The sequence below is a fragment of the Lithobates pipiens genome, unplaced genomic scaffold (assembly GCF_037356315.1).
Source record: "Lithobates pipiens isolate NorthernLeopardFrog02 unplaced genomic scaffold, aLitPip1_a1.2 Scaffold_8, whole genome shotgun sequence".
Lineage (NCBI taxonomy): Eukaryota > Metazoa > Chordata > Amphibia > Anura > Ranidae > Lithobates > Lithobates pipiens.
Genome location: NW_027507903.1, coordinates 66,573,306 through 66,593,381, shown reverse-complemented (window position 1 = coordinate 66,593,381; position 20,076 = coordinate 66,573,306). Strand labels below are relative to the sequence as shown.

The following is a 20,076-nucleotide window of genomic DNA, read 5'->3' as shown; positions in this document are numbered from 1 at the left end:
TGTCTGTATGCCTGAGCTAAGGGCAGATGGATTCCAGGAAGTAAATGCCACAGAGGTGATCAAATACCACCAAAAGAAAGCTCTATTTGTGGGGAAAAAAGGACATCAATTTTGTTTGGGTGCCACATCACACGACCACGCAATTGTCAGTTAAAGTGACGCAGTGCTGAATCGCAAAAAGTGGTCTGGTCTTTGGCTTAAGTGGTTAAAGCTTGTAGGAGGACTTTTTTTATCCTGCTCTGACTGTCCTGTGAGACTCTATGACCCCTGACTCTCTGTCTGGACAATGCTGATTGGCCCTGTGCTGATCACATGCACCCTCTCAAAAAAACTCTCTAGCAATACACACCAAACTGAGCATGTGCAGGGTGCCCCCAAGGCTCTGTGCTATTAGGAGATGGATTGGGGACAGTGGAAGAAGGGGATGATCAGAGAAGACATCATCAAACAGCCTTTTTACACAATATACAGGACTAACCCCTTAGGTTCCAAAGTGAGTCTAACAAGCATGCTTTACTGCATATACAGACTGATTTTACTGTTGTGGGTTTAGTAACACTTGAAAATTCAGTTTGCTAAGAGAATTTCGGATCATCAGCCCCAGTGGCGTTGATGCTGCTCACATGCTATACTGTACATAAAGTGCCATATTTAACATGTTACTTTGTTTTTTTATTACAGCTGAACTGAACACCATTGCCCCCATCATCTCAAACTTTTTCTTGGCCTCGTATGCTTTGATCAATTTCTCATGCTTCCATGCTTCATTTGCAAAATCTCCAGGTCAGTATAATCCATATGTACAGGACTGCCCTTGTGCAAAATAATACTACAGTACATGGCCCTGAGAAAAAACATTTCTTCACCGTGCTTGTAAGTGTTTTTACTGAGGGTCTGTTTTTCATTTTTAAGATTCAGGGTTTGGCCATATTTATGTATTTATTAGAGGTATTTGTATAGCGCTCCCAATTTATACAACGCTTTACATATACAGTATATTGTACATTCACATCAGTCCCTGTCCTGCTTACAATCCAAGTTCCTATCTCACATTCATACATATTTAGTAGTTCCCCCCGTAGGAGCTGCAGAGTATTGTGGTCCACCTGTCACCCTGCCTAGCCCGGCATTTACCCCAGACACTCCGACACATAGAACAGTCCATGTACCGTATTTATCAGCATATAACATGCACTTTTTTCCCCTTAAAATCAGGGGAAAATCGTGGGTGTGTATTATACGCCGATCCCCCGCCAATTGTGAGCCTGTGGGCGGCTTTCGGTGGCTTTTGGCCGTTCTTGGCGGCTTTTGGCTGCCTCCGGCCATTCTCGGGGGCTTTTGGCTTTTCGGCCGCCGAAAACGGGGGAGAGCGACCAAAAGCTGCCAAGAACGGCCGACGGTGGGCAGAAGCCGTCGAGAACAGCCGAAAGCTGCAGAGAATGGCGAGAGCGACCAAAAATCACCGGGAATGGCCGAAGGTGGGTGTGGAAGCCACCGAGAACAGCCGGAAGCTGCCAAGAACAGCAGAAGGAGGCCGAAAGCAGGACAACCGACTCTGTATCTCGGCGGCGCCATTTTTAAATGGAAAAGCTGAAAAAGACACTGACAAGGCTGCATGACAAGGCTCCAAATGACACTGACAAGGCTGCAGATGGACACTGATCATTCTGCAATGATGGGCAAGGCTGCAGATGGACACTTACTTGGGACAACTATATACACTCCGGTATATACTCTCCATTTCTCCTCCTGCACATCGCTTCCTCTCTAATCTTCACTCCTTTAACCACTTCCTGCCCGGCCTATAGTAGAATGATGGTTCAGTTAGACTGGCCAGGGCGTCATATGACTTCCAGGAGGATAACTGCGGCGCGCGCCCGTGGAGGAGCGCATCATAGTGAATGGTGGTGCGGTGTGTCAGTCTGACACATCGCTACATCGCTACATCGATCTTGGTAATGAGCCTCTGGCGGAGGCCCTTTACCATGTGATCAGCTGTGTCCAATCAAGGCTGATCACAATGTAAACAGGAAGAGCCGTTGATGGGCTTTTATTCACCCGCGTCTGATCTGATCGGCGGCTCTCCTGACATGGGGGGTCTGTGCTCATTGTTTATCAGCGCAGCCCCCCCTCCCCCCACAGATGCCGTCCAGGACCACCAGGGATGCAGCCAGACCACCAGGGATGCCCACAAAGGTACCCCAAAAAATATGCCACCCTGGACCACCAGGGAGATGGCAATCAGTGCCCATCAGCAATGCCTGCCATCAGTGATGCCTATAAGTGCAAAATATTTTCGTAGACTAAATTAATACTATTTTAGTCGACTAAAATACGACTAAAACGAAAACAATTCAGATGACTAAAATATGACTAAATTTAAAATTACATTTTACGTATATAGCATGTTAAAGAAATGCTTTTAATGGAAGTGTTAAATTTAAAATTGTACACAAAGGACGGTATGTGAACACGCCTCCCCCCCCCCCCATTCCTTACCTCCAACCCTCTTTATTATGTACCCCCTTCCCCCCTCCCCTTTCTCCTTAGTGTGTTTTATTTTACATTGAAACTCAATAAAAATATATTCAACCTTAAAATTACATTTTAGTCAAAAGACTATGACTAAAACTAAATTGAATTTACAGTATCTCACATAAACATTTTTGTAAATATTTTATTTTCATTGGAATGCATGGGCAGCGCTTCTGAAGTGCCTGAAAAGCGCTTCAGAAGTGTCGCAACACAGGTGGTTTTAACCCTTTCTTCGGCCGCTAGCGGGGGACAAAAGCGCCCTGCTAGCCCCCGGAAACGACGGTAAAGTCGGCCCCAGTGTGAAAGTAGCCGAATAAAACCCTGACAGAGGCTCTAACCCTTTCCCTATAAAAATCGACAGCAAAACATTTGGGCTGGAGTTCTGCTTATTTGTAGTAAAATACTTTATTGCCGTATGAAGGTGTCGTATTGTTGGATATGGCGGAGCAACGAATGGTCAAAGAAGGCCACCGCGCAGTTTTAAATCAGATTGGAATAAATGGCCACATTCCAAATATAGAAATATGACGTCTACAGTATATTGCACATTATTTCTGGGTATTTCATTTTACAGTACTAAAAAAACAACATTATTCATAAAAAAAAAAAAAAAACACTGCATGCTACTGGAAATACTTTATGAATGATAACTAGAATGTTAATAAGCACAAAGGGGACACTTATGCACAGAAAAACATACAATAAATAATGGCAGAGCACAAGCAGTAGTCGGGGAGCTGTCATTATCTAGCATCTCGCTGAACCTTGCCTGAGCGTTTATAGAATATGTAATGACAGGAATGCCAATATTCTTCTTACAAGCCGTATCTCTAAAAACACACATTTCTGCATCATTTTATTGATTAGCTATATGAAATCATGACACAATATAAGTCAGTAATAATAACCCGATATTTAATGGTGATATTGGCAAGAAACAAGCAGCTCAGGGATAAAGAGAATTAAAAAAGACATTAGTCTGCAGTGTTTATTAAATGTGTAGAGCCAAGATTTTTTATGGTAAAAAGAGAGCGTGTTATATAGTAAAAAAAATCAGATATGCTTCTAACAGTTCTTTAAAAAAAATAAAAAAAAGAGAGAAAAAAATATACCCAGTGCAGTAATGCATATGAACCAACTGAAATTCATCTTTTACTGATCTGACTACAGTAATGCCGCGTACACACGATCGGAATTTCGGCCAGCAAAAGACAGATGAGAGCTTTTCATCGGAAAATGCGACTGTGTGTATGCTCCATCAGAATTTAGCTGGCCGAATTCCCGCCAGCAAAAATTTGAGAGCATGTTCTCAATTTTCCCGACGGAAAAACTTTTTATCGGAAATTCCGATCGTGTGTTCTGCTATTCCGAAGCGCAAAAACTCACGCATGCTCAGATTCAACTACGAGATGGAAGCCATTGGCTACTGGCTATTGAACTTCCTATTTCTAGTCCCGTCGTACATGTTGTATGTCACCGCATTCTTGGGGGTCGGAATTTGGTGTGACCGTGTGTAGGCAAGACAGCTTGAGCGAAATTCCATCGGAATTCCGTCGGGAAAACCATCAGACCTTTTTCCGATCAAGATTCCGATCATGTGTACACGGCATTACTTGAAATGTAATTTGTTTCAAAATTATGCCTTTGATTTACTATATAACCTCGGGGTCCAGAAAGTAACTTTTTCCTCTCGCTGGGGCATATTGGACCATGCTTTACAGCAGACATTTTCAACCAGGGTTCCTTTAAAACCTAAGGTTCCTCTAGAGCAGGGGTCAGCAACCAACAGATCATGGACAGGTGACTGGTAGATCTTGATCTGGGCTTGCTGACCTGCCATCCCAGAACATCACACAAAGTGCAAAGCAGAGGGACTACTTGTAAAGTTGGAGCTGTAGTAGGGAGCAAGAGCCACATTAACTGATGTCTCCTCTGTAGTGCTGGCTCTTGTCCCATGTGGAGTGATACCAACTGCACTCCACCTCTTATCCTGGCTAACGGTCTCCAGAGTGGTGCCAGCAGCAGGAAAGAAGAGATCTTCAGGTCGGTGTGAAGCAATACATTGGGCATAGTAGTATAGGGCTGCTTTCACACTGATGTGCTGGGGCTTACCCACACCATGGTTGCAGTGCAGTTACCTGAAGCTTTCCTGTGGGTTTGTTACACTTCAATTCAGCCATACAGTGAATGCAGGAGTTTTGGTGTGCTTTCAGAAAGTGCACCACACCTGCAGGTTATAATAGAAGTCTATGGCAAGGCACAGCTAAGACAGAAAAGTTGCAGATGCACTGTGCTGCACCCGTGGTGCAGGTAAACCACAGCACATCATTGTGAAAGCAACCTTATAGGAGGCTCAGAACAGTAAGGGTTTTTATCACCCCCACTCACCTACACCCCCTTTAACTGCAGTGGCCAGAAGTGTACACATGTGGCAGCAGCAGCAGGAGTTATATGCCCTGTCATGGTTGGTGAGTGAAGCAACTGCCAAGCATGACCCATTCAAGTGAATGAGGCCACTCTGTAAGTGCCCTACAATCTTGTGCAGTACAGTAAACAAGGGGTTAAAGCAGGCAGTGTTGGGTTGCTTTCTTCCCACCTGCTTTAACCCCTTGGACCCCACAGAAGCATGCAGTTGCGGGGCACTTGCACAGTGGCCCTATTTACTTGAATGGGTCACGATTGGGAGGAGGGGGCCCCACCAAAAGCAACAGAGGGCTTAATTCTTGCTGCGGTATGTGTACACCTTTGGCTGATGACTCAACCGCAGGGTTTTACCACCCCCCAACTTTATATGTGAACAAGCACTAAGGGTGCCGCTGCTGAATGCAGCTAAGGGCTCATTCACAAGTGCAGCAAGCACTGCTGCTCCCCTGAAAAGCAATCTGAGTGTGTTTGACAGGTGGTGCGGGGGCAATATGTTGTCTTCTCACCACCTGATTAAAACCCATGATTGCCACACAATGCATGCGATTGCGGCGCTGTAGTATGGCAATTAGAGGTTTAAATCAGGTGTAAGGAGGCCACACAGCGTGACACTGTGCTCAGTGATCTTTGACTTCTCCCATGTTTTTCAGGTAGATCTCTACCTCTTTGAGATTGCCTACCTCTGCTCTAAAGGGTGCTGAGCATTCCTTGAGCTATGGCTAGTTGACCTTCCATCTGGTGGTGCCTTCATAGTTCCAGGTCCATTATCATTTCCCAGAACCAGTAGCATGACAACACCAATAGTCTTTTCATCTGAATGTTAGGGAGCATTCTAACCAGCAATGTAAGGGATCATTCCTTCCACTGACCACCAATGCAAGGGGCATTTTCCTTGACCCCTGATGGATTAAAGCTTAACTTCACCCAAAAAGGGAAGTTCCGCTTCTTTGCATTCTTTGGGAGCGGGCACCTGGTTTTTTAAGTTCGCCCCCTTCTCCCTCAGCCTTCTGGGACACATCACAGGTCCCAGAAGACTGCAGGACCATTAACAAGGTGCAGTGGGAACTGACTGTGAACAATCGGCTCGGGTGAGGACCATCCTGGATCCCTGAACAGGTTAGTGTCCTTATATTAAAAGTCAGAATCGACAGTATTTGTAGCTGCTGACTTAATTTTTCTGGGGGAGGCTGGAGCTTCTCTTGAATCTTAGCTGGGGTTTCAAGATACCTGAAAATTATTTGCTATATAGCATTTTTTGCCTTCCTCTGGATCAGCAAAGGAACACAGGTCTCTGTATATGGAGGTTTTTTATTTATTTATTAAACTTTTCTATTGTTTGAATGGACTGAAATGGGCTTTTTTCAACCTGACTAACATATAGTTACCTGACTAACAATGTAACTATATGTACCGTAACTAATGTTCATAATATAAAATTCTATTACATGGAAAATGAAACATACATTGATTCTTGATAAATACTGCATAAAATAGGAAAGAATAACTCCCTATATGCAGGGGTGTAAATTACCACATAAACATTTTTGAAAACGACATTTTTTAAAACATGTTTGTTATTTTCATAGTGTGCTATCAAAAATCTTATACTAAAAATGCTTTTCTGTTTACCCAGGCTGGCGACCTGCATTCAAATATTACAACATGTGGGTGTCTTTGTTTGGAGCCATGCTCTGTTGTGGTGTGATGTTCGTCATCAACTGGTGGGCAGCTGTTATCACATACGCCATAGAGTTTTTTCTGTATATTTATGTGACATACAAAAAACCAGGTATGAAAGAATAAAAATATGCCATATCTAATGTAAATGTTAAGAATATAAATGTACCTAGTTGTTTGTTGGAGGGTACTATACTGTGGAAACTGCATCTGAAACTCACTAGGCCATGGCAGGACACAAAGATAGCCAAGGACAAGCCTTCCTCCTCCCTGAGTTCTATGCAGAAAGATATGTACCACCTAAAGCTTACCCTTTACTCCTAAATCAGGAAACTGTACCAGGAAAATTAGAAAGAGTATGTTAAGAAATTCTGCAGCTAATATACTAAGTAATAGATAATTGGTTAAGATTTAGTACTAGTTATCACTTCAATTTGTGTTAACAATTCTATTTGTAGCAGACAATCACAGAGCAAAGATGATCATCGATCAGATAGATCTCAGATATTAGGATACAGTCTGACCTCTGGAAATGGTCTACCCACCTACGCGACACAAAAGACCCAAATACCTACCAAAGCAGACACCCTTGACACTCATAATGTCTCAATTGATTTCTCTGTCTGACTCTCAGAAAACTCAGTGCTGTCAAAAGATCCCGAAAGACCACCCCAAAAAAATGTATGGACCAGGGATAACTGCTGCATGCTGAGATCAGACAGAAATGACCCAATAGGTGCCCAGTATTACCAAAGTTATCAGAAGGCGCTAGTATCTATGGCTTCCTCCAGACACCTGTAGTGCTCACCCCCATAAGTGCCACTTGTTTTCCTCAGTTTCTTTCCCTGAATGTGTGCAACGGCAGCCAGGCACACAGCAACAGCCCCTCTTCTGGCTCAATTGGCAGTCTATTGGTTGACTTTTTCAAATGTATTGCTGAATAACATGGGTATCATATAGAGAGCAGTGGGATACTCCATGACGACTGAACAGCAATCAGAGGACACTCTCCTCGTTATCACTACTTCCTAAGAACAGTCCCTCTTGCAAAGGACCAGCAATAATGGACAGCACTAGAGACACCAACAGAAATGTCCCAGGCCAGGGAAGCACTAGCTTGAATGTGTTAGGGATAGCAGCTGCAACCGTCACCAGAATCCTACACTCAGGTCTGTACTCACAATGTTGCTGGATATTTAGATGCCTCGTTCCAATATCAGCTTGACATTTCTCCAGTAAATTCTCCAGACCAGATCTTCAGTGAAATACATTTTTAGAAAAATAAGGAATTATTCTTGCGCTACCATGTACAGAACAGAGGTATAAAAGAAGGGGAAGGGGGAAAGAACTGCTGCAAACACCTATTGTAGATCAAGCCGTATCCATTAGAATTTACACTGTATTGGAGAGAGTGATGTATATGATATTAGTATACTATACAGTGACACTACGCACTTTATTTGCAGTTTTTTGCAGGTTTTGAGTATATTATATATATTTTAAGTTTCATATTTACATTTTTGCACAGAAGTTATGTTTTGCACTGTTCACTTTAATGTTGTCTGTTAGGTCTATGAACCACAAGCCAATTTTTGTATCTTATGTATATTGCTACAATTTTCAAAATTATTTTCGAGTATTAACAATTCCACTATGAAATACATTTTTAGCTTCAGAGATTCTCAGCAAGTAGCCCTCCCAGATTAGCAAAGCTGGAACCTCGATAAGTGCAAGCAGCCCTCAGGCTGGAAATTTCTCCTCCTGGACAAGAACCTTGCTGACCCAGGCCTCAGATTATTTGTGCACACCCTCAGCAAGCTACTGGGCTTCTTCCCCCAGGGATTGGCCAAGGCCAGATACATATTCAGACTGTGAGTCTGCCCCTTCCAGGCCACTACATTCTAGAATCCAATAGAAGGCAGGAGGAAGCAGTTGAGCCTGAAGCCAGTGAAACCTAGAACAGCCCACAATAATTACACATCGCTCCTCTGGTTTTGGGGGAGCCAAAAAGAACTAGACTTAACTATTCTAGCAACCTATCTAGGAGAGCACTACATAGCATTGTGTTTGTACTATATCTCCTAGAAAGCTTCTGTAATGTGCTATAGTGTGGACAGAGAGTTATAGAAAAGGAGGTCTTCAGACAATTATCTCTTCATTTTCCACTAATAATAAACTCCAGTAACAGTTTTTTTGTCTTCCTATGCAGATGTAAATTGGGGATCTTCATCACAAGCAATTTACTACACAAATGCCTTAAACACTGCCTTGGAATTAAACATCATAGATGAGCATGTAAAAAATTTCAGGTACTTCCCATAATCCATCACTAGATAGTCTACTCTGTCATTGTGAACCAGTATGTAAGTGTAATTTGTCTGTTTGTCTTTGCAGACCGCAGTGCTTGGTCTTAACTGGTGCACCAATGACAAGACCAGCCCTTTTGGATATTACGCACTCCTTCACCAGAAATATAGGAATCTGTATATGCTGTGAAGTGTTTGTTGTAAGTAGAAAACTTTAAAGATGATGTCCTAGGCAGTTGTGAATGATAATGTCTTGACATAAGGAGAAGCTGTAACAACTGGGCTAAACAAAGAATATAAAAATGTACAGTTATCAATTATTCTAATTATGTAGGTTTACCTATTAGAGATTGTATTTGCTTCCTTATTGTCTATGAAAGTCAGGGGTGTGAAATTACTAGAGGCATACTACTGGAGAGACCCCATACCGTCAACCACAGAATGCTCACTGCTTAATGCTTATTATATTTAATGCTATGCTTGCTGTACTGTGCTTGAGGGCCAGCAATCTCCTTAATTATAATGGAGGACTAGAATGTCACTTAGAATGGATCAACCCTACTTGCTGTAAGAATGTGCTTTTTTGCATGTATTCAACAAGTTATGTTTCAGGGCAGTAATTTTGTTCCTATGGATATACACTGCAAACTGGGATTAATAGTGCTCATGTGGACAATGCAATATTGTCTTCCAGTAACACAGCATGTTTACTTTAACAATTCAACTGTAAAATGTATTATAATTTTTCATAGCAAACGGAAGAACAGAATGAGTGTACAACCTAACAGTTCTGGACATGTAAAAAAGATGTAGCCAAGTCCCAGGGCCATTGAAGCCCAATGGTGACCAGAGTTAAGGACAGCTAACATCCTTCAGTGTAGAGTGGGTTACAAGGCATGGAGGGTGTAATGCAAGATGAACAGGTGGGCGCCAGACACTTTTTGAATGCAAAGAGATTTATTGTCTCTTATACAGAACTGTGGGAGAGAGGATTAGAGCCAGGACAAACTTAGGTAGATGCGATGTTAATTGGCAGACTCTGACTTCTATAGGTAGACAGCTATACAGGTGAGGGCCTCCAGCCGGACACCACTTCTGTATAGGCAAGACACTGTCTCCTATGGCAACAATCTTGTAGCGGTTACTAAAGGTAAAGGTATTCAACTATCTGCAACACGAAAAGTCCTCTTTACCCAACACACAATCACTGTGGGTCTTCACTCAACGAGCTCCCAGTCTCTCTCACTAGACTTCAGATCCACTAGCTACGGGATCCATTGAGCTCTTTCACTGTAGCACTCAGTATCTTCCTCAAACGTCACCCCCGCTTCACTGCTGAGTCCCTGGCTTGGCACTCACAGATACTCCTCAAGCTTCACCCCTGCTGACACGTTAGGTCCCTGGCTTGGCACTCCACAAGTGTCACCTCTGCTGTCCCACTGGGTCCCTGACTTGGCTGGTGCTTTCCCACTTCTTCACCGTCCACGGTTGGCGAGAAATCTGCTCTGGTACTGGCCTCAGCTCACTCACTGTGGTCTCTGGTAGCAAGGTGGATGGTCCCTTTGTGGCAACAGCTTCCCCTCTACTTCAGACCAAGATGGGTTCCCCGGCCAGTGGAACCGTTGCTTCTGGTTGCACTGGACTCTTCTCTACATAATTGCTAGAGATGTTCAATGTCAAAACCAGGTACCTGCACCCCCCCCCCCCCCCCCAAAAAAAAGTGCCAACTGTAGCAGTGGTGGGGGGATGCAAACAAGTGGAACTTCCCTTTTTGAGTGAAGTTCCACTTTAAGTTCCACTATGTTCTAGCAATTAATATTTGCTATTCTAACACTGCACCGCCTCTCCGCCAATCAGGAAGCACGGGTCTAATACCCATCACCTGACAATTGGCCAAGGCAACTATCACTTGGCAAATAAATTTATTATCAACCCTGCCTAAATATCAGGGTGCTTCAGAGGATGCACTAGGATGATGTTCAGACCCCGATGTTTCACATTTATCCACTTCTCCAAATCACAAACGATGCCATGGTTTGTTGGCCTCTTAGAACTGGGGATGCCCCAATGTCATGGCACTAAAAATGCCAAAAAAAGAAGGCGTACCAGCCTAGCACATTACCTTTGTAAACAATTTATTGATAAAAACAAGATAGATGTAAACTCACAAGCAACTGTATATCACAAGCTCATCAGAATCAACCAAAAACAATGTTTTTCCAGTTCACTGCACACACGCCTTGATTCAGGAATATGCTGTCTGGACCTATTCTGCTTACACGTTTCGAGGGAGTTCCCCTCTTCATTAAAGCCAAAAGATAGACTCTTTCACACTTGACTTATATACCATACTGAAAACCATGTGAGAACTTCTTGCCCCTCCCTCCCCCAGAGGGGTGGGCTGGGCTCAACATGGGTCACGTGACAGCGGCCACATGACCCATGTTGAGCCCAGCCCACCCCTTTGAGGGAGGGAGGGGCAAGAAATACTCATATGGATTTAAGTAAGGTATATACTGTAAGTGAAGCATGAAAAGGTCTATCTTTTGGCTCTGATGAAGTAGGGAGCTCCCTCAAAATGTGTACGCCAAATAGGTCCAGGCAGCGTCTTCCCAAGTCAAGGAGCATGTGTAGTGAATTGGGCATTGTTTTCGGTTGATTATTGTGAATATTCATGTATCTTGTTTTTACCAATAAATTGTTTACAAAGGTAATGTGCTAGGCTGGTGCACCCTCTTTTTTGCTTTTCTCGTGCCATGACATTGGGACATCCCCAGCCCTAAGAGTGCAGCAAAGCATGGCGTCCTTTGTGATTTGGAGAAGGGGATGAATGGGAAACATCACGGTCTGAACATCACACTTGTATGCAGGAGGTTGTTGATATAGTTCAGGACATGTATAACAAGCTACACCTTGCTCTAAATCTTAGAAAGTGGCTTAGCAGGAACCGGCAGAATTTTGATTCATGTATGGGCAGGCTGGTTGTACAACCTGCCTGTTAGATCTTTTTCATTCAACCATTGCCAGTGGCTAGAACCACAAGCAATGATCATTGAATTCTGACAGCTGCGGAAACTCCCGCTGTCAGAATCCAATAGCTCTGCAGGAGGGATACCCCCATTAACACTGGATGTGTTTAAAAGGGAGTCAAGCAATTTTGTTTCCTTCAACCCACGGTTGAAAGAAGAAGAATCTCATAATGTATGGCCTACCTTACTCTAGTAACAGGCCAAAGGTTACTCTGACGGAGTGAAAGTGCTATAGATAATGCCGAACTCCAAGTGAAATTTTCTGTCTGTAGACTGCAGCAATACTTTTTGAATGCAAACCATGATTAGTGAGTATATCTGCCATAGAGAGATACTAAACTAAATGTTGCCTTCTGACCAGTTGTTGGTAGCTGGTTTGCTAGTTATAGAATCTTGCAAATGTATATCGAGATTTGCTAGGAGAGGCAGATATTCATAAGTGGGAATCCCACTTTCTTTCTTGTCCATTGTGTCCTTTAGGTTATACTGGCACTTTCAGACACTGGAAAACTATAAAACTGTAAGACCACTCAGACTATCCTCAGTCTTTTGATAGTGCCCAAAGAGAATGGACATCTTTTCTTCAGCTCTGCTTTTTTTCTACTAGTCTTTTTAATTTTTTTTATTTTTCTCTTTAATCAAGACTCTTCTCTACATAATTGCTGGAGATGTTCAATGTCAAAACCAGGTACTTGCACCCCCCAAAAAGTGCCAACTGTGGCAGTGGAGGGGGGATGAAAATAAGTAGAACTTCCCCTTTTGAGTGAAGTTACACTATGTTCTAACAATTAATATTTGCTATTCTAACACTGCACCGCCTCTCCGCCAATCAGGAAGTGTGGGTCTAATACCCATCACCCGATTGGCTGAAAGCACAGGCGCCTCTATTGGACGCCTAGCAGAATGGAAGAACAGAGGAGGGGGAAGCATGGAGCACACTTGAGCTGTCCCACAGATCTCCGCCATCACCCGCTGCCTGACCCGACAATAATATGGGGTAAGTGCAGGGCAGACGGGGGGTGGGGGTCACAGTGGCGGCATATGATGAGCACAAGTGGTGGCATTTGATGGGCACAAGTGGCAGCATTTGATGGGCACAAGTAGCGGCATTTTATGGGCACAAGTGGCTGCATATGATGGGGCACAAGTGGTGGCATTTGATGGGCATGAGTGATGGTATATGATGGGCACAGGTGGCTGCATATGATTGTCACAAATGGCTGCATTTGATGGGCACAAGTGACAGCGTTAGATGGGGCACAAGTATCGGCATATGATGGGGCACAAGTGGCTGCATATGATGGGGCACAAGTGGCTGCATTTGATGGGCACAAGTGGCAGGATTTGATGGGCACAAGTGGCTGCATTTGATAAGCACAAGTGGCTGCATATGATAAGCACAAGTGGCTGCATATGATAAGCACAAGTGGCTGCATTTCATGGGGCACAAGTAAGTGCATATGATAGGCACAAGTGGCTGCATTTGATGGGGCACAACTGGCTTCATATGGTGGGCACAAGGGGCTGTATATCATGGGTACAAGTGGCTACATTTGATGGGCACAATGGCTGCATTTAATGGGCACAAGTGGCTACATTTGATGCTTTTTTGTTTTTCAGTATTTTTCAGTTTGTTTGCACCCCCCCAAAAAAATTTGAGCACCAGCCGCCACTGGTTTCAAGTGCACAAAAAGCTGCTCATGTTTGCCAATGCATAGGGGTGCATTAGGAATTAGTGCCCCCCTCATGTGTCTGCTAAAGTGCATTTCTCTCAGGTGTCATGATTTCATTTCTGCATGTGTTCCCAACACACAAAAATGTGAACCTGGCTTGAAATTTGACTGCAAAAATGAGAATACACTTTAATCCCAGTTTCAGGACTAAGCACTGGTTAGAAAAAAATCTAAAAGTATGACAGGAAAAAAACGGCCATATATTTGTCCTCAATGTTCTCTAATAATTCTCCACAGTTCTAAGCTGACGGCATGTTCTGGAAACAACACTCTATAGTACAATCAAGTTCTGTCTGAACAAACAAGAAATAGATAAGATTGCTTTAAGGATTTTATACCAAGCCAATAAATCACGTCCAAATTTAATCTTTGATAAAAATAGATTTTCCATATAGATAAAACCTTCAAATTGTTAAAAATGAATATCACCTGTCCAATACCAGCTTCATCTGTCATATAGAAGCTGAACAAATTACCAAAAATTAACCGGTCAACGTGTGGTCACTGACATACTAGTTATATTATCATTTTTCTTCACATTTTACTCATCCCAGGCTAGTAATATCCAATCTTATATGTCTCTGCTGTTCATTGTGGGCCATAAAAGTGAATATAGGCATTTTATTTTCAGGTTATAGCACAAAAACATTTTCCAAAGATTGAGTCAAGCTGCAATGTTTCAGTATCATTTGATAATGTTTCATTCCACTGAACCTTTATTATGTTATGCAGGGGCCACGCAAGCAGGCTGTAAAAGAAATGAACGGCGGGATGCTCAAGAAGCAGACATGGTTAACTAAAAACAAGAGAAAAGCATTTTATGCTGGCGTTGCTGCCGACTCGTTTAGAGATGGAGTAAGGACACTCCTGCAGGTGAGACTGTGTGACAATGGAAGACTTTCTACTTTACAAACATTCCTCATAGAGCTCCTCAATGCGTGCCCCCAGATAATAAGGCAGTACAAGGAGTACTGATGATATGCAAAGTGCTGGTATTCGGAGCAAACAATCAGATTTAATCTTTCACCAGTTGAGAGCAGCCAGCGCAATGAAAGATAATCTATACGGCTGCTCTGGGTTACTTCATTTTGCATGGAGCTAATAAAGTGTGCCTTAAACTTCGGAGTAGAAGAATAGTGTTCAAAGCGGAATGGACAGCACTTTTTTATGTAATAAGGATTTTATCATATTTTGTAAGGAGGGTATTATCCGCACCACACCCTCTAAAGCCAAAAATGTAATATATTGCAGCTTGCTAGTCCTCAGTGAGGTAGCTGCATTTGTTTTCCTTTAAAGCATCTTTTGCGTTCTTTTCACCTGGTGATCCTGCAAATAACACCCCTCCTGTCCCAGGGCAGCTACATCACTCCTCCATTGTATCTATGGAGAGAACCACATACCGCACAACTTTTTGAGACAGGAATGAGGGATACCTATCGGCAAAAGCATGCAGGTATAGGTCACACCCCTTGCCACGCCCCCTTAAAGGAGAATTGTACAAAAAAACAAGATTGGTTCAACCCACAAGTGCTTTTTTTTACCACCTTTATATTGGCTTTTGGAATTTTCAAATGCAGCAATTTAGAAATCAGATGAAAGGTTTAGCTCTGGAAAACACTTTTTGATAGCTAAAAGGTGCATTTTATATACATCTATATAGATAAGACCAAAATGAGGGACAAATGAGGAGGAATCAGAGACAGAGGGACATTGCTCCAAATCAGGGACAGTCCCTCAAAATCAGGGACAGTTGGGAGCTATGGAACCATGGTTGTCCCTTTAGGCTGCCCTCCTGAAATAGACTACAAGCATGTCTGTATCACTTTATCTTCATTACATGGGGGGAGAACAGATGGTAGATTACTTATGTATATATACTGACTGAGAAAACTAGGGAGGAAGATATTGTTCAGTGCAGCTCACAGGAAGTGACAAGGGTACTGCATTTCCCAGAAAGGTTAACAACAATTTTCTGTATTTACTAAACTAAAATGTATACAACCACTCCATCTAATGTCTGTAAGCTACAATATATGTCTTGGTTGATTGTTTGGTTTAGTTATCCTTTACATTGGAAACTGTAAAACCAAAAGAGTTTGGGTCACCATGTTCTGATATGTTGAATGAGGGTTAGGCCAGTCATACCTCTTTTTCCACATGCTAAGCTACTAGCACTGCTAAAGGGACATGCAGACAGCAGGGTGGACCTCTGGACTACAGCAGCCATAGACATCAGATTTGTCCAATGTTCTGAACATCCAATAGTATCTCTAAATTTCTTCCATTTACTCCTTGTTGCTGTTGAAGAGGGAAACGTAGCCAGACATAAGCTGACACACATTCTGGACCAGTGGCCCAAATCATGAAATTTGAGTTGGGCACCGCATCTATCTGCAGTGTTTTCTTATCTCTCTTCAAAGCACTATGTCCCATAGCTTTCTTCTGCTCTGTTCTTCTGTTATCAGCCTGATAACTCCTGATAAGTTCTCTGTCACAAAAAGCAGCCTGAGTTGTTTGTTGGGGAGGATGCTATAAATAGATTAGCACAGAGCTGAACGATTCAACAAACAGTTCTGAAAGTCTCTACCTATGAGGAGAGGGGGTGTGTGCCTTTCCTCCAATCAGCTGTCTTGGTTGTATACCCATGCTCCACTGCAGTGCTGACCAGGAAGAGAAAATACCCTAACATGATCTGAACTTTCTAAAGAACCTATAAAGCTGAAGACAGAAGATACACATGTAAAACGTATGTATCATCTGAGACTGTTCTCTTCACTGGGTATATGTGAGGGTTTCAATTAAAAGATTGCCAAATCTTCAACTGGATTGGCTGAGGGCTATTACATGTCTGTTGTTACCTTTAAATGTAGCACTTTCAAAATATACTACCACTTTCATCATTGGAAGGGAAGGATACAATGCCTAGCTCTTTACTTCCATCTCCTACACTTCAGTCTTGTTTGCTTGTCATGTCTTGTCATGTATTCCTCTAGCCCAGCCATTCTTTACCAGGGTTCTTCCAGTAGTTGCTAATTGACCTCCCATTTTATCGTACCTGCATAATTCCAGGGTCAATGTGATTTGGCAAAGACAGCTGCATGACACCAATGTAAGGTACATTTTTCCCACTAACCCCCATTGAGTTGATTATATCAAAGGTTCCCAGAGATATGAAAATAATTTTAAGGGATCCTCTGGGATAAAAAAAAAGTTGAGAAAGGCTGCGCTAGACTGTTGGTCTTGTATGAATTCAACCATTTGGTCTCTAAAGGCTTTTGTGATGTGTTTGCAGTATCCATGAATTTGTCATGTTCTTGCTATGCATTCACATTGTTTTGCATAAATAAAATAATACAAAGCACAAAATGATATTTAATGAACTTAACTGATCTCCAGTGACCATGTACACTACCCTTTAAGGTACCCTCAGATCACAGATGGCAATAATCTCTAGGTGCAAAGAAGTTTTCAAAACCCAACCTACACATATGTTACATAGTACAAGTGTTCTAATCATTGCATAGAAAAGGGTTTCTCAACCAGGGTTCTTTGAGTAATGAGCAATTTCTGCTTCTCAGAAAACTTCCCACTGACACTTTTGATCTTTTTAGCTATCGTAATGGGGGAATTCTTCCCAATGATCACACAGATGTAAGGAGCATTCTTCCCCACCAATCACCACACTAATGTACTGTACCATGAGTTGTAGATATAGTAACATTTAGCAGGGGTTCCCCATCCCCAAGACCGGAAAGTTATTTCAAGGTTTCCTCCATCTTGAAAAGGTTGAGAAAGGCTGGTATAGAATGAGAACCCTGGCACAAGGCTTCATAGACTGTAGAGAACAGGCAAGACTGGCAATGTGGACAGGACCACCAAAGCAAAAAACACATTTTGGTGGCATTGCACTTTTAATAAAAGTATACACTGAAATGTTCAACTGGCTCTAGGCCTTTGTAAAAAAAATGAACTGTTACCGTGAATAAAATTGTTCAAATGGGTTTAAAAGACACAGCATTAGAGTTGTGTGACCTTCTCGTGTTCTTTACAGAACAGCAATTACTAGACTTCCATACACAGCAGTTACCATGTTAGTGTCAATAAGCAATAATAATATTTCATATTACATCTTAAAAGAAAATCACTTTTAACGAATTTCAGAAGATGAGACATTAGGAACTCTGTGCCTTGCATATAGCATAAATATGTCACTGCAAGTGATCCACAACATTTGGTAATGAAGGAAATGTCCTTGGAAACATAAAAACTTCAGAACATGTTCTGCCATCATTAAAATCTACTGTAACAGTGTGTACTAGTGCTAGCTACTAACTGGACAGCTCCAGGGCTGACATATTTTCTGACTGTTTTATACACTGTTACATTTTTAATGATGGCCAAATGCATTTGGAAGTTTTTATAGACTGAAACTTTGCTTGATTATAAAAAAAGTTGTGGGTCATTTTTAATGAATGCGTTGTTATCAAGAAGTTGTAAAGAAAGAATACATTTTCTGTGCTTTACGATTAACACAGATTGTTTCTGGAATCTTACAAACTGACCATGTCATTTGCCTGTGTATTGTCTAACAATGCACACTCATGGACAGTGATGAAGATTCTATCTAGTTTTCCAGATAGATAAAACACAGAAATCAATTTTTTCCAGATAAATTAAAGTCTAGGTTTATGGAAAAACATTTTTAAAAAAAGGCACAAAGGATGCTACTTACATTTCCATAATGGAAATCTGAAGTCCTCTGTCCCACTTTCGTGTATTGCAGGGACAGGCACTCATCAAGACTATGCCCGCCCTTTTGCCCGCTCCATTTATAGAAACTTTTCATTCCATGAATGGAAAGCAATCTATGAATGGAGGATGGGTAGTTGAACCGAAAGGTCTGCCTCCTGCATTCATAGCTCACTTTTCATACACTAGAACAGTGATCTCCAAACTGTGGCCTGAAGCTTGCCTTTATCCAGCCCTTGAGACATTAGCGTTGCCACTGACACCAACAATGGGGCATAATTCCTCCCACTGACACCAACGATAGGGGGATAATTCCTCCAACTGACACAAAAGAGTAAAGTAAACACCTCCATTGGTGCTTCTCTATAATTGGCTGTCCTGAGGCTTTGTAAAGCAGCTCTGAGGCTGAAATGCTTGGACTTTCTCATCCTTAAAGTGGTAGTAAAGTCAGTTTCGTGATTTTTTTTTTTACCTAGATGCAAGCTTATAATAAGGCTTACCCGTAAGAAAAATTTATATCTCCTAAACATGCACCATTTAGGAGATATTCACCCTGAATGCAGCCGGTGACGTCACTGGCGCATGTGCTCTGAAGGCCCAAAATACCTTGCCAGACCTTCAGAGCCTCATGCCAGAACACAGAGGAAGACGGAAGTCCTGTCAGCAGTGGCAGCACACCACTGAAGGGCTTTGTTCTAAAGTAAGCATTTCATAATGTGCTAGTATGCAATGCATATTAGCACATTGTGCAATTGCCTTACAGGTGTTTTTTTTCAAACTGGCGCAGTTTACTACCGCTTTAAGCTGGCCATAGAGAATTTGTTTTTTGTTTTTCATTTAGCCAGGGGGCTGAATTTAAAAAAATGAACAGGTTTCTCCATCCACACAAGCGAGGTGGATGAAGTTCTGTTGAACATGAACATATGGATGGAAATTTGGCCGGTCCCTGCTGAACCAGATGCTTTTTGATTCATCTTTAGCCACCTTTACTCAGCGAGAACCAGGTCTGGCCGTGGGCACCTATGGAAAACCTTGAAAAAACCCTCCTCTAAAAATAAGCGTGGCCATGAAAGGGGACTTCCAACTTATTTTGTTCAAATTAGTAAATCCTTTTGTATAAAATATGCATTATATTAGGTTTCTCAAGAATACAAACACAAAATAGCTGACTCCACTATATCTAGGTGATAGGTCCACTTTAAGTTTTCTGTTATTCCATACATAAAAACTTAACAGACTGATAAGTGTCTCTGTACACACTGTGTGGAAATACTGTAAAGAGAGGAATTTTCTGGCTAGAAAAAGCTGAGTAAATTAAGCATATTGCACATGTTCCTTCTCAAATACACCCACAAAATGATGATGGCTTTTTTAGTCTTTGAATGACAAAAATCAATAAAACCCAACACGTTTTTGTGATAAATATCACAGCTGCGCACTTATAAAGTCAACCAGGAACAAACTTGTCATTTCTGTGACAATAAAACCCCTAGAAAGCAATATGTGCTGTGCAGATAGTAAGTTACAGATCTATTGAAATGACAGCTTGGCAGCTGAAATTCAAATCCTCTTAATTGCAAGGAAATAATTTTCATTCATCCGCAACCATTTAACCATTTAGAA

General features: G+C 42.1%; 1 protein-coding gene across 3 annotated transcripts in view; it reads left to right on the top strand.

The window, feature by feature from the left end:
- The window catches only part of SLC12A1 (solute carrier family 12 member 1), a 198,370-nt gene that overhangs the window by 90,291 nt on the left and 88,003 nt on the right, over positions 1 to 20,076 (top strand). For all 3 annotated transcript variants that reach the window (XM_077471959.1, XM_077471960.1, XM_077471961.1), the window contains exons 14-18: positions 682 to 783; positions 6,593 to 6,748; positions 8,846 to 8,945; positions 9,031 to 9,142; positions 14,437 to 14,577. In XM_077471959.1, the coding sequence (XP_077328085.1) occupies positions 682 to 783; positions 6,593 to 6,748; positions 8,846 to 8,945; positions 9,031 to 9,142; positions 14,437 to 14,577 (611 nt within the window). The remainder of the gene's footprint in view (positions 1 to 681; positions 784 to 6,592; positions 6,749 to 8,845; positions 8,946 to 9,030; positions 9,143 to 14,436; positions 14,578 to 20,076) is intronic.